Source organism: Aotus nancymaae, unplaced genomic scaffold (genome assembly GCF_030222135.1).
Source record: "Aotus nancymaae isolate 86718 unplaced genomic scaffold, 86718_ANA_hifiasm-v0.15.2.pri h1tg000012l, whole genome shotgun sequence".
NCBI lineage: Eukaryota > Metazoa > Chordata > Mammalia > Primates > Aotidae > Aotus > Aotus nancymaae.
This window is the reverse complement of record NW_026988423.1, coordinates 21,958,883-21,973,210: the sequence shown is the minus strand read 5'-3', so window position 1 is coordinate 21,973,210 and position 14,328 is coordinate 21,958,883. Positions and strand designations below refer to the sequence as shown.

The window sequence follows — 14,328 nt, the reverse complement described above, 5'->3', positions numbered from 1 at the left end:
TGGTGATGGGTGCACAACATTGTGAAGGTAATTAATACCACTGAATTTTACCTTTAACAAGGTTAAAAGGATAAATTTTATGTTACGTATTTTTTTAATCACAGTAAAAAAAATTTCAAAAGGAAAAAATATAGCACAGAGGGTTTCCAGGCCAGGGAGAGGACTTCATCATTACCTGGTTGTCACTTTCCTCCTCATCCTCCTCATTGGTTTCTTCTCCTAAAGCCAAGAGGCTGAGAGCATTCTTGTCTTCACGTATGGAGCCCAAGAGACCCTTTTTAGAAGCAGAGGTCTTGAGACCCTGTGAAGGCTTCAAAATAGAGAAGGACAGTCAAAGAACTCACTTGGAAGACCTTTGGAATGACTTTTAGAATGCTCCTCCCCACTATCTATGTCAGTGTCTCCTAGATCAAGCCTCACCACATCCATGAAGCTTACCTGGCAACTCCAGCTCACACCAGTGACTCCCTTGGGTCACTCCTACTGCCTTGGCTGCATAGACTGAGAAATCAGCACTGATGTCCCTACAGCATGGGTCTATCCTCCACAGCCCAGAGTCTGCATTCATACCAGTGTGAATTACATTTTCCCAACTAGATTACGAACCGAGGACTCCACCAATTCCCTCTATTTCTCACCCCTAGGCCATGGTTCCTAGTATGGCACATGGGGGGACTCACAGGAACTAAATACACTGAACACAAGAGAAAGTACTTACCAGCACAAGTTCTCCAAGCTGACGTCCAGACTCCACTGAGCTCCCCAGGCTCACGCTTTGAGATCTACAAAGAGCAGAGGGTGGGGTATCCACAAGGCCTCGCAAAGGAGCCAGTCCCCCAAAAGGAACATGAACTGGGGCTAACGAGGAACCCAGGGCCTAGGCAACAGAAAACATCTTGTTACAACCCAAGAAACCATGTGGCTCTGAGTGTGTTAGAGACAGATATAAAAATAAAACATCTAAATCCTGCACACTCGAATTTAAACCACCTCCACTCAGAGGCTGCTAATGAAACACAACATCCAGAAATTACCATTGTGCCAACTATGTGAGAAATCACAGACTGGTTTCCTGACTCTCGTAACTCTCATGCTGTCTCACAGTAAACAGTTCTTTTACATCTGGCAGATGCAACATGGGGTTCTGCTCTCCTTTCAGAAGCCAAATAGGAGGCTGGGCGTGGTGGCTCACACCTGTAATTCCAGCACTCTGTGAGGCCAAGGCAAGCGGATCACAAGGTCAGGAATTCAAGACCAGCCTGGCCAATACAGTGAAATCCCATTTCTACCAAAAAATACAAAAATTAGGGCTGGGCGCGGTGGCTTACGCCTGTAATCCCAGCACTTTGGGAGGCCAAGGTGGGCAGATCACGAGGTCAGGAGATCAAATCCATCCTGGCTAACACGGTGCTACCCTTTCTCTACTAAAAAATACAAAAAATTAGCTGAGCATGGTAGCACACGCCTGTAGTTCCAGCTACTCAGGACGCTGAGGCAGGAGAATCGCTTGAACTCAGGAGGCAGAGGCTGTAGTAAGCCGAGACTGCACCACCACTGCACTTCAGCCTAGGTGACAGAGCAAGACGCAGTCTCAAAAAAAAAAAAAAAAAAAAAAAAATATATATATATATATATATATATATATAAATTAGTCAGGCATGGTGGTGCGCACCTGTAATCCCAGCTACTCGGGAGGCTGAGGCAAGAGAATCACTTGAATCAGGAGGTGGAGGTTGCAGTGAGCTGAGATCATGCCACTGCACTCCAGTCTGGATGACACAGAGAGATTTTTATTTTCTAAAAATAAAAATAAAACCCATATAGGAAGGATGCAGGAGTGGAAAGCAGAGACAAATCCGCATCTACCAGAAGGAGAAGTCTCAATTAAAGACGCAGTTTAAAATTGATGAATCAAGAAAAAGCGGTCTAAGTGTGTTCTTTACAAAGATGGAAGTAAACACCACAACAGAGTCGCTGCCTTTGAGGAGGGCTCTGTACAGTAAAGTGCTATACTTTCGTATATGCCTTTTAGTACTATTTGACTTTTTTTTAACTATGGGCATGCCCGTACGATTTGCTCTGATTAAATCTAAGGCCAAGGCGTAGCGGCTCACATCTGTAATCCCAGCACTTTGGGAAGCCAAGGTGGGAAGATCACTTAAGGCCAGGAGTTCAAGATCAGCCTGGGCAACATAGCAAGACCCCATTTCTACAAAAATATTTTAAAGACTAGCCAGATGTGGTAGCAAGCACTTGTAGTCCCAGCTACTCAGGAGGCTAAGGAGGAAGGATTGCTTGATCCCAGGAGCTGAAGGCTACAGTGAGCTATGATGGCACCACTGCACTCCAGTCTGGGTAACAGAGCAAGACCCTATCTCAGGCCAGCCTAGGCAACACAGTGAGACTCTGTCTCCATAAAAAATAAAAAAATTAGCTGGACGTGGCAACACACACCTGTGGTCCTAGCTACTTGGGAGGCTGAGGCAGCAAGATCAGTTAAGCCCAGGACTTCAAGGTTACAGTGCAATATAACCACTGGGAGATAATAACCCCTGCACCCTAGCCTGGGAGACAGAGCAAGAAGACCCTGTCTCTATAAAATAAAAGCAACCCTGTCTGGAAAAAAAAATATCAACACTAACTACAAAAAGTTATACATGAGCAACAAAAGAAGGACTCTCTTCCCTCTCCACTGATAAGGTGGCTGAAAGGAGCCTTGCCGAAGGGCAGTAGTGAGGCTGACCAGGTACCTTCTTTTCCCTGTTCTCCTTCCTGCAAGCAAGGGCTAAGGAAAGAAATCAGGCTGCAAATCAGAATTTGTGAGACTTCCGGCTACTCACAGACTCTCCGATTCTCAGTTTATTTATCTGCAAGATGGAGAGGATATGTGCCTTGCCACCTGACTAGGTGTGCTGAAAAGCTCAAGGAGATGAGTGCTAGGGGTCTTTATGAGTGACCCAGGGCTGCACCAACATTATAAAATTGCTATCGTCACAGGGATTCAAATTACTATAATCTAGGCTTATCAGAAGCAAGGATGGCAATCTGGTGACAATTTACAAAGAGCTCTTCAAAATTCATTTCTCAAACTTAAAATGTCTCAGATGACACAAAAATTCCAATCCTCCCTAATCCCACAAGGACTGAAGAGAGAAAAGGAAACCCAGAGGCGGTCACGCTGAGGTTGACAAGATCCATCTTCTTGCCTATAGCCTCAGTCTAGGGGCCAGACCACCTGGTGGGTTCCCAGCAGGGCCCATTTCTGCAACAGATGCTCACCAGGAAAGTAAGGTGAGAACCACTCCTGAGCTTCTGCAGGTCCACAATCATCTCGCCTATTGTAGAATATCTTTGTTAAGGAGAAAAGGAGCTGATAATAACCATAACCTGGCCAGCAGTGCACTGGCTAAACACTTTCCATGCGATGTCTCATTTTATTCTCACAGCCCCTGAGAATGGCCCTGCCATTATCTAGTCCCCATATGAGCAAACGGAGGTTAGCGAAGTCAAGAACCCTGCCCAGGGTGGGCATGGTAGCCCACCCCTGCAATCCCAACACTTTGCGAGGCTGAGGCAGGCAGATTACCTAAGGTCAGGAGTTCAAGACCAGCCTGGTCAATATGGTGAAACCCTGTCTCTAATGAAAAAAATACAAAAATTACATGGTGATGGGTGCCTGAAATCCCAGCTACTGAGGAGACTGAGGCAGGAGAATCACTTGAACCCAGGAGACGGAGGTTGCAGTGAGGTGAGATCATGCCACTGCACTCCAGCCTGGGTTATAGAGTAAGACCCTGTCTCAAAAAAAAAAAAAAAATACCCTGCCTCACAGAGCCAGTGAGAGGCAGAGATGGGACTGGAACCCAAGGCTATCTCTAAGACAGTATTTTATACCAGCTCTGGTTGTGGCAGAATAAAGCGCCTAGGACATGGTGGCTCACACCTATAACCCCAGTACTCTGGGAAGCCGAGGCAGAAGGATCACTTTAGGCCAGGAATTCAAGAATGGCCTGGGCAACATAGTGAAACCCCATGTCTACAAAAAAAAAAAAAAATTTTAACTAGCTGGGTATAATTGTGGACACCTGTAGTTCCAGCAATTTGGGAGGATTGCTTGAGCCCAAGAGCTTAAGGCTGCAGTGAGCTACGATCACACCACTGAACTCCAGCATGGATAACAGAGCAAAACTCTGGTCTCTTATAAAAAAAAAAAAAAGAAAGAAAAGAAAAAAAGTCCGGGGGAAAAAAGCCCAAGAAAGCTTCTTCAAGGTAAACTGAACAAACCTGGCATGCTCCTCCTGGTTTCAGCCCTTCCAGCCAGCCCATGTATCAGCAAGCAAAATTCTCCCCACACTGTATTTATGGAAAATTACAGACTCCTAACATGGCTAATTTGCTAACATGCTGGGGGCTGAGGGAGGGAGACAAGCATGCTGAGGGCTTTGTTCTCCCAGGCCTTTACCAAATCAGCGGTTAGCAGGGAAATTATACATTCCTGGCTCCTCGCTGATCATCTTCTATAGATGGCCATTAACTCTGAGTATGGGGCTATGCGTGCAGTTGTCCTTCAGAGCAGATACATTTACTGCCATTGGGCTAATTAAAACTTTCAGGATAATCTGCAGCTTATCTGATATTTATAGTTCTACAGTACTTATTAAAGCTAACAGAGAACCAGTGCAAGCCAGCAATTAGGAAGCAGAGGGAACAACTGGGTAAAGCCACAGCTGGGCAACAGCAAAAGAATAGCTGGAGAAATTCAGATTGATCCCCATGGTCTCTGATCTAACTTGACTTCTGAATGAAGAATATGGACTCTTTAAAGGGCCAAAGGTAGAATGATAGGGCAAGGCCAGCCATTTCATAAATCCCAGTAGGAGAGGAAGTAGAAGTCAAGAGTGAAGTCACAAACATGGTCTGCACAACCCTGACACAGGTTATGCATGTGGTTTTCTGGGGACTCTAGGAGGCAAAGGGCAGAAGCAGCTCACTGGATGGCAGAGAGAGTTTCTGGCCTCCAACTCTCATAAGAATATTAGCTCTCAGTCGGGTGCTGTGGCTCACGCCTGTAATCCCAGCACTTTGGGAAGCTGAGGTGGGCAGATCACAAGGCTAAGACATCAAGACCATCCTGGCTAACATGGTGAAACCCCATCTCTACTAAAACACAAAAAAAATTAGCCGGTCATATTAGTGCTCGCCTGTAGTCCCAGCCACTCGGGAGGCTGAGTCAAAGGAATCGCTAGAACACCCAGAAAGTGGAGCTTGCAGTGAGCAGATATCACGCCACTGCACTTCCAGCCTGGCGAAAGAGCAAGACTCTATCTCAAAAAAAAAAAAAAAAAAAAAAAAAAAAAAAAAGAAGCTCTCAGGCCAGGCACAGCAGCTCACACCTGTAATCCCAGCACTCTGGGAGACTGAAACAGGCAGATAACTTGAGGTCAGGAGTTTGAGACCAGCCTGGCCAACATGGCAAAACTCCATCTCTACCAAAAAGACAAAAGTTAGCCAGGTGTGCTGGCACACACCTGTAGTCCCAGCTACTCAGGAGGCTGAGGCACAAGAATCACCTGAAGCCGGGAGGTGGAGGTTGCAATGAGCCAAGATGGTGCCACTGCACTCCAGCCTGGGCGACAGAGCAAGACTGTCTCAAAAAAAAAAAAAAAAAAGAAGAAGAAGAATATTAACTCTCTAATCAGGTGCAGTGGCTCATGTCTATAATCCCAGCACTTGGGGTGGCCAAGGCAGGTGGATCACTTGAGGCCAGGAGTTCGAGACCAGACTGGCCAATGTGACAAAACCCCATTTCTACTAAAAGCACAAAAAAATTAGCTGGGCATGGTGGCAAGCGCCTGTAATCCCAGTTACTCGAGAGGCTGAGACACAAAAATCACTTGAACTTGGGATTCAAGCAATGGAGGTACAGGTTGCAGTGAGCCAAGATCTACTGTTCTCCAGCCTGGGCGACCAAACAAGGCCCCGTCTAAAAAATAAAATAAAAATAAAAAATAAAATTAACTCTCTAGTTCTGTGTGATTTCAAGAAGGAATAAAGTTCAGAGCTTTGGGGTAGGCTGCCTATTTGGAAGGACTTCTCTCTAGAATCAGCTGATAGGAAAAGCTTCCCAAATCCCAGGAAGGTGTCTATATCCCGCACAAATACCAGGATTAACGTCATCCTGCTGACCCTCAAAACTGATCATGTTCAAAGCACATGAACCACCCATGAATTACAGTTAGAGCTGGGGAAGGGAAATCACAGATACCCTCAGCCTTATCTTGCAGGTAAGATAAGGGGTAGAAGAAACTTGAAATACGTGTCATCCCATTAAATGGCCATTTGGGTAGTTAAAGGACTAATAGTTACCAAGGCAGGCTGGGTAACAGGAATGCAGGCCTGCTGGCTGTAGTAAGACATCAACTCCACCTGCTCCCTCCCTGCCAAGTTTAGGCCTTTAGGCCATGCTCACTGAGAAGCCTACCTGGTTGAGACACTGCATCTTGCCTGGCTCTGTAGCAAGCCCTCCGCTGGAGCTCTGCTGGACTAGCCCCTGCTTGAGGGGGCTGCTGCTTGGCTGGAAATGGGCTTGCTGAGAGGCCTCCTGCCCAGCAGGGGCAAGGGCCACCTCCTGAGGATGTTCCAGCAGCTCTGGCCCCCATGACAGAAACCTCTCCTTGGCTCTGATGCCCTCATGCTCACCCTCACTAGGAATCCTAGAAGACTCAGCTGCCATGCAACAGACTGTGCTGGCGCTGTGTCTGTATGGCATGTCCTGCATGCTCTCAGGCAGCCCCAGGCCCTCTAGCCGCCTGGAGAGCTTGACCATCTGCAGGATATGCTGGTAGAACTTCTGGTCCTCAGAGTAGTCTTCACTTTCTGACTGCTCCTCGACAGAGCTCTGCATGTGGGACACGCAAGGAACTAAGAAGTGGCTGAAGTGTTGATCTCTGAGTCCCGAGTCTGACTGACCCACACCCTCCTCAGATCCCCGTGAGCTCTGCCGGTCCCAAGGGAAGTTGTTCACCTCATCCAGGATGGGAGAGCCCAGGTGTGAGACCAGATTGCTACTGCTGCTGCTGCTGTTCTCCAAGTCAGGCCCAGACACACTAGGCTTCTGATCTTTACAAGGGAGCTCTGCAGACCCTGGGGGCTGTCTCTTCTCACCAACAGAAGACTCCCCAGGGGCCCTCCCTGAAAGGGCATTCTGAGCTGGTTCTGATGCCAGGGTCTCAGGTGGTATTAGCAAGAGCACCTGAGGTAGATCTTCAGCTAAGGCCCCTAGAGCCTCAGGGTCACTGGGCTCTGTTTCCTTGCAGCTTCCTGGGATGTCCTTATTGACAAGCTTGGAGACCTGTCCCATCCACAGTCCAAGAGGTTCTCTTCTCCTCCTCCCACTGCCTATGCTCTCACCTTCTCCAGAAACTCCCTGCCAGCTCAGGTCTTCAGCAGGGCTGCTATCTAACAACAACTTGCTCTTCCTGGCAGGCAACATGTGTTCAGAAGAACCAGATGACAGGGAGGGCTCCTCCTCAGGGGATGACATGGGAATGGGGCTTTGGCCCTTGTCCCCTCCAGGGCCAGTGGAGCTCAGTTTGGCTAAGCTGTGGCTGTGCTCCTCCCCTTGCAGTGGCAGGCCGTTGATGGCTTCAGAAACCTCTGAGTGGACAGGGGCTTGGCTCCTGCTTTCTACCACATCCTGCCCATTTTGGAGAAGCCCAGTGTTCTGAGGGGCTGGAGTGTCCAGTTTCTGCTGTCTGCTCCTCATTTCCAGCTCTTCGGTTTTGGAGTCTGAAAACCCCAAGCAGATTTTCTCTGTCGACTTCTGGAGTTTCTCCAGACCATGCTGATCACCTAATTCTCTCCTGCACTGGGCTGGGGTCCTGCCTAAGATTTTCTCCACGTCGGCAAAGACCTGGTGGGTTCGGGAAGCTTGGCCTTTGGAGAGTGGCTGCAGCTTTCTAGGAAAGGCACCCATGAGAGGCCAGGGGGTGTCGCCCAGCATGCCCGGGCTCTTTCCTTTGTTACAGGAGCCCTTGCTTCTAGCCTGAGTATCTTGATCTAGGTCCAGATCAGTAAGCCCAGGTGCTGACAGAGGGGATGGGCTGCAGAGAAACGAGGAAGGACGCAGAAGTCCCTCCTCAGGCTGTGTTTCCTAGACGGGTATATAAACATGCAGAGAAAACGAAGACAAAGCACTTCTGATTTACACTTGCCACCTCAGCCCTTGGCCAGCCCTTGGCAAGCCCTTAGCAGAAACCCAGCCTCTATTTAAAGTAAAACACAAACTGAAGAGGGAGGAAAAGATTAAAAACTCCCTTGGGCTGAAAATACGTTGTTTTCTAGGCTCCAGTTTCCTTATCTACAAAGAGGAGGCTGAACTAGATCAATGGTTTGCAAACCTTGCTCCCTGGAACCTGAGAAGTTCAGTACCTTGGGGTCCACAATAGTGTACATGTGATGGAGAAGAGGTATCACAAAGACCCACACTGCCAAGTTCAACCAAAGCAACTCCATTTCTTTTTTTATAAGCTAGACCTCTAGAGAAGAACTGACTTGAAGACAGGGCTCTACTACAAACTAAAGTCTGAAAAGCATCAACCAGATTATCCCTAAGATACTATCCAGCTCTCAGATTCTGTGATTGGTTAGTTTTATAAAATGCACCAACCTTGGGGCATGTGTGGTGGCTCACACCTGTAATCCCAGCACTTTAGGAGGCTGAGGCAGGCGGATTACTTGAGGTCAGAAGTTCAAGAGCAGCCTGGCCAACATGGTGAAACCCCTCTCTACTAAAAATACAAAAAAATTAGCCGGGTGTCGTGGCGTGTGCCTGTAGTCCTGCTCCTCAGGAGGCTGAGGCATGAGAATTGCTTGAACCTAGGGGGTGGAGGTTGCAGTGAGCCAAGATCATGCCACTGTACTCCAGCCTGAGCAACAGAGCAAGACTCTGTCTCAAAAAAAAAAAAAAAAATTCCACCAACCTTATCAAGGACTCCCAGAAATTTTTTTAACAGGGAGAGAAGAGAAGCATAACAAATGACCTGAGACTTGAAAACTCACTCTAGTGCTTGAGAGACTTCCACATGGTCACCGACTCTCTGGGCCAGGAAAAATTCTAAAACATCAACCACCTCTCTACAAACATTCACACTGAACCCCACATGGCTGTGAGTGCACACCTCCAGAGAGTCCAAACCACCTGCATCCAGGCTGCCCAACTGGCTCAGAGCTGTCCCCTGGACAAACTCAAATTTGAGGCACCTGTCCTGAGCCCTAAGAACTATACTGACAGCCCAGGTCTATGGTTTCCCTTCTGAAACCACAGAAGGAACTCTTTAACAGAAAGCTCTAAGAACCCAATCACGCACCTACATCTCATTCCTTTACTCAACTCTCCACCCCAGAACCCTCACTTCATTCCTTCTCCCACCTTTCGTCAAGCCAGAGCCTGCCCAGATGCCTAACTTTCATTTCAAATAATTCTGGGTCCGTGAAAAGCTCCGTAGCCACCTTTTGCTGTTCAAACACATGATATTAGAAAATCCAGCCTAGCTGGAAATTACGTACCCTATTTTCTCCATCTGGAGGAATGGGCTTGTTACCATGTTTCTCAGAACCATAAGTAATATGTCAGGGAGGGGAAGGAAGAGAGAAGCGTCTGTGGAGCCTGGACAATAGGAAGCACAAGGCTCTGGAGGGAAACAAAAACTATAAACTAAAGAGCAAAACAACCGGACCACTGAAGAGAGCTGAAACGATGTTGCCAGTGCTCCCCACTGGCTAAACTAAGTTTCTGTGTCCCTCTCTCTTTTCAGCATGCCCCACCTGCCCCAGGCCTGGGTAAAAGGACGACCACAGCATTCTGGGAAAGCCTGGGCCTCACTTTGGTATGGCTCCAGGTCTTAGTTGCTCCACCTGAATCGTGTGGGCAATAACTCCACCTCCTAGGTTCAGATGTACTGAAGGGACAACTAAAATAATAATTAATGTGAACACTTTGAACTCAAATACAAAAGCTACTTATAACCAAGAAAATCAGGCCAGGCGTGGTGGCTCATGCCTGTAATCCCAGCACTTTGGGAGGCCAAAGAGGCGGGTGGATCACTTGAGGTCAGGAGTTCCAGATCAGCCTGGCCAACACGGTGAAACCTCATCTCTACTAAAAATATAAAAATTAGCCAGGCAGGGTGGCGGACACCTGTAATCCCAACTACTCAGGAGGCTGAGGCAGGAGAATCACTTGAGCCTGAAAGGCAGAGGTTGCAGTGAGCCGAGATCACACCACTGCACTCCAGCCTGGGTGACAGAACAAGACTCCGTCTCAAAAAAAACCAACAAGGAAATCACACTGCAATTAAACTTCTGTTATCCACCACTCACTGAGGACACTGGCAACAAAGGCAATCTAGATGAGGAGATAATGCTCAAAGCTTCTCTTTTGAATCTCGAAGGCACTGGTATTTTGACAACTCAATTATGGCTCATCTGACACCTAGGAACTTGCACCACTTTAAGATAAATAAAGAACCCACACTAGGGAGACCTGACTCTGAATAAAAAGAAAGGACACTTCACTCAGCTCACTGGCCTCTGCCAACTGCTTTCAGTCCACAATCTCCAGAGCAGCAGATGCCATCACTGCTACTACTACTGCAAAAAACCATTCTCAGAAGAGCACTCTCTCTCATCAATCCTATTAGATGGGGAATAAAGGAAATGTGTAGAGATGGCAACAACTTCCAGAAGCTGAAAGGAAAATCTACCAGAAGACAGGCAAAGTTTAGATCAAGAATTTACTATATTCTGACTGTTGTCTTCAACCTCCCAGCTGCAGACTAGAGATTCCCAACATCCCTCCAGATTTCAGCCCTGGCCTGTCTGGGAGGAGGCATCCACTGACTCACCAGGGAACTTTTAGGGGTCTCTTTGTCCTTCTTGTCTCTCTTTTCCTTTTTCTTTTTCTTCTCTTTCTTCTTAATGGCCCCAGAAGTCGACAGCTTTGCCCGCTCTTGGATCACCAAGTTCCGATAGTGTTCGTCACATGGATGGTCCCACATAGACTGCCCGTTGGCGAAGTTGAAATAGTAAATGTCACCTGTGACGTTCTGGCTAGGGATGGGTAGAGTGCAGAAGTTAGTCACTGCTCAGGTACAAAAGAAGAAAAAGAAAAAGGGAGATGAGGTGAACGAGGAGGAAGAGAAGGGGGTGGAAAAAGGAGAGAAAAGATAGAATGAGAGGGGTTAAGAGCAGAGGGAAAGAAAGGATTAACACAAAATCAAAGGGTACCACTTAGCTAAGGAGGAGTTAGCTTAGATACAGGAAGAAAGGATTGGAATACCTAAGGACTTCTCTAGATGGTAATTTATAATCACTGGAGTTCTTGAGAATGCATGCTGGACTAGTGTAGGAACGAACTTGGTTTTATTTAGATGGAGAACTATAAACACTATGGTACACTGAACATAAGTGCTAGGATAAATTTTAATTTTTTTTTTTTAAGAGACAGAGTCTCTCTCCGCCTCCTAGGTTCAAGTGATTCTCCTGCCTCAGCCTCCCAAGTAGCTGAGATTACAGGTGCATGCCAACACGCCCAGCTAATTTTTTGTATTTTTAGTAGAGACAGCATTTCACCTTGTTAGCTAGGATGGTCTCAATCTCCTGACCTCGTGATCTGCCCGCCTTGGCCTCCCAAAGTGCTGGGATTACAGGCATGAGCCGCCATGCCTGGCCATTTTAATATTTTAATAAACAGTCTGAGGAAGAACAATACATTGTGAGAGCTCTGGTTTTACAGAAGACTCTAAACTCATAAGAAGTAATAATCCAAGCTAGTGTGGACCAATGGTAAAATAAAATAATGTAGGAGGTATATCTCAAGAAGTGTTTCAACATGGGTAAGTCCAAAATAAACCATTCATCTCATCCACCATCAACAACAATGTATTAGGACAGCTAACTGGAAAAAAGAAGTCCACTTACAACAGTAATGCAAAGTATTTTATACTCACGTATAAACCTAAAATGTGCAAAATCTTTATAGAGTTTTACTGAAAAGTCAGGAAAAAAAAAAAGAAAAAACCACTGGAGAGGCATTCAGTATTCCAGAATACAAAGACTCAAGTTGGTAAAGAAGCCAATAATCCTAAAATTAATATATAAATCCAATACAATCCCCATAAAACTCCTTATGAAATTTGACAAAATAAATCTCAATTCAAACAAAAAAGAAAACAAAAAATAGATGAGAAAATGAGCAGAAATAAAAAAATATCAGGGGTAAAAAAGGACAGTGATAGAAGATATTCAAATGACCAATAAGCACATGAAAAAATGCCCAACATCACTAAACATTAGGAAAGTGCAAATCAAAACTATAATGAGTCGGGCACAGTGGCTCGTGCCGGTAATACCAGCACTTTGGAAGGCCAAAGCAAGAGGATCACGAGGTCAGTGGCTCGTGCCGGTAATACCAGCACTTTGGAAGGCCAAAGCAAGAGGATCACGAGGTCAGGAGTTCAAGACCAGTATGACCAATATGGTGAAACCCCGTCTCTACCAAAATTACAAAACTTAGCCAGGCATGGTGGTGCATGCCCGTAATCCCAGCTACTTGGGAGGCTGAGGCAGAAGAATTGCTTGAACCTGGAAGGCAGAGGTTGCAGTGAGCAGAGATCGTGCCATTGCACTCCAGCCTGGGCAACAGAGCAAGAGCAAGACTCCATCTAAAAAAAAAAACTATAATGAAATGCCACTTCACACCATAAGCATGGCTATTATCAAAAACCCCAAAAATAAAAGCCTGGGTAACATAGTGAGACCTTGTCTCTACAAAAAAATTTTTTAAAAATTAGCCAGGCACAGTGACACACATCTGTAGTCCCAGCTACCCAGAAGACTTGAGGTGGGAGAATCACTTGAGCCCAGGAGTTCAAGGCTCCAGTGGGCTATGATCACACACTGAACTCCAGTCTGAGTGACAGAGCCAGACCCTGTCTCAAAAAATAAAAATTTTAAAAAAAGGCCGGGTGTGGTGGCTCACGCCTATAATCCCAGTACTCTGGGAGGTCAAGGTAGGTGGATCACCTGAGGTCAGGAGTTCGAGACCAGCCTGATCAACATGGTGAAATCCTGTTTCTACTAAAAAACACAAAAATTAGCTGGGCATGGTGTCATGCACCTAGCTACTTGGGAGGCTGAGGCAGGAGAATCGTTTGAACCTAGGAAGTGAAAGCTGCAGTAAGCCGAGATTGTGCCATTGCACTACAAGCTGGGTGACAGAGAACAGTTGTATACTGCTGGTAGGAATGTAAAATGGTGCTTCAGTAAATAGCATGGGGGTTCCTCAAAAAAAATAAATCAAATTTAATATGAAATAGAATTTAACTTAAATATAAAATAGATTTCACAATAAATTAAACAATTTTAAAATAGCTGGGTAGGCCAGGCATAGTGGCTTACGTCTGTAATCCCAGCACTTTGGGAGGCCAAGGCAGGTGGATCACTTGAGGTCAGGAGTTCAAGACCAGCCTGGCCAATATGGTGAAACTCTGCCTGTACAAAAATACAAAAAAATTAGCCAGACGTAATGGCACACCTGTAATCCCAGCTACTCGGGAGGCTGAGACAGGATAATCACTTGAACCCAGGAGGCAGAGGTTGCAGTGAGCTAAGATCATGCCATTGCACTCCAGCCTGGACTATAGACTAAGACTTCATCTCAAAAAAAAAAATGAAAAAATAGCTGGGTACCGTGGTGCAGACCTGTAGTCCCAGTCACTTAGGAGGCTGAGGCAGGAGGATCCCTTGAACCCAGGTGTTTGAGGCTGCAGTGAGCTATGATTACACCACTGCACTCCAGCCTGGTTGATACAGCAATACCCCATCTCTAAAAAAAAAATTAATTTAATTTAAAATAGAATTACCATGTAACCCAGCAATTCCATTTCTGGGCATATACCCAAAAGAATTGAAAGCAGGGATTCAAACAGATATTTGTACCCCAGCGATCACAGCAGCACTATTCACAAAAGACGAAAAGAAGACCAAATGTCCATTGACAGATAAATTGATAAACAGGGCCAGGCACAGTGGCTCACGTCTGTAATCCCAACCCTTTGGGAGGCCAAGGCAGGTAGATTACTTGAGATCAGGAGTTCAAGACCAACATGGTGAAACTGTCTCTATTAAAAATACAAAAATTACCCCAGGCATGGTGGTGCATGCCTGTAATCCCAGCTACTCGGGAGGCGGAGGCCAGAGAATCACTTGAACCCAGGAAGCGGAGGTTGCAGTGAGCCAAGATCGCACCACTGCACTCAAGCCTGGGTG

The 14,328-nt window shown here is 46.4% G+C and overlaps 1 protein-coding gene across 16 annotated transcripts in view; it reads right to left on the bottom strand.

The window, feature by feature from the left end:
* The window catches only part of CEP164 (centrosomal protein 164), an 81,172-nt gene that overhangs the window by 49,835 nt on the left and 17,009 nt on the right, over nucleotides 1-14,328 (bottom strand). For all 16 annotated transcript variants that reach the window (XM_012470414.3, XM_012470419.3, XM_012470418.3 and 13 more), the window contains 3 exons: nucleotides 10,905-11,109; nucleotides 719-877; nucleotides 176-310 (listed from right to left, as the gene is read on the bottom strand). In XM_012470414.3, coding sequence (XP_012325837.2) covers nucleotides 176-310; nucleotides 719-877; nucleotides 10,905-11,109 — 499 coding nt within the window. The remainder of the gene's footprint in view (nucleotides 1-175; nucleotides 311-718; nucleotides 878-10,904; nucleotides 11,110-14,328) is intronic.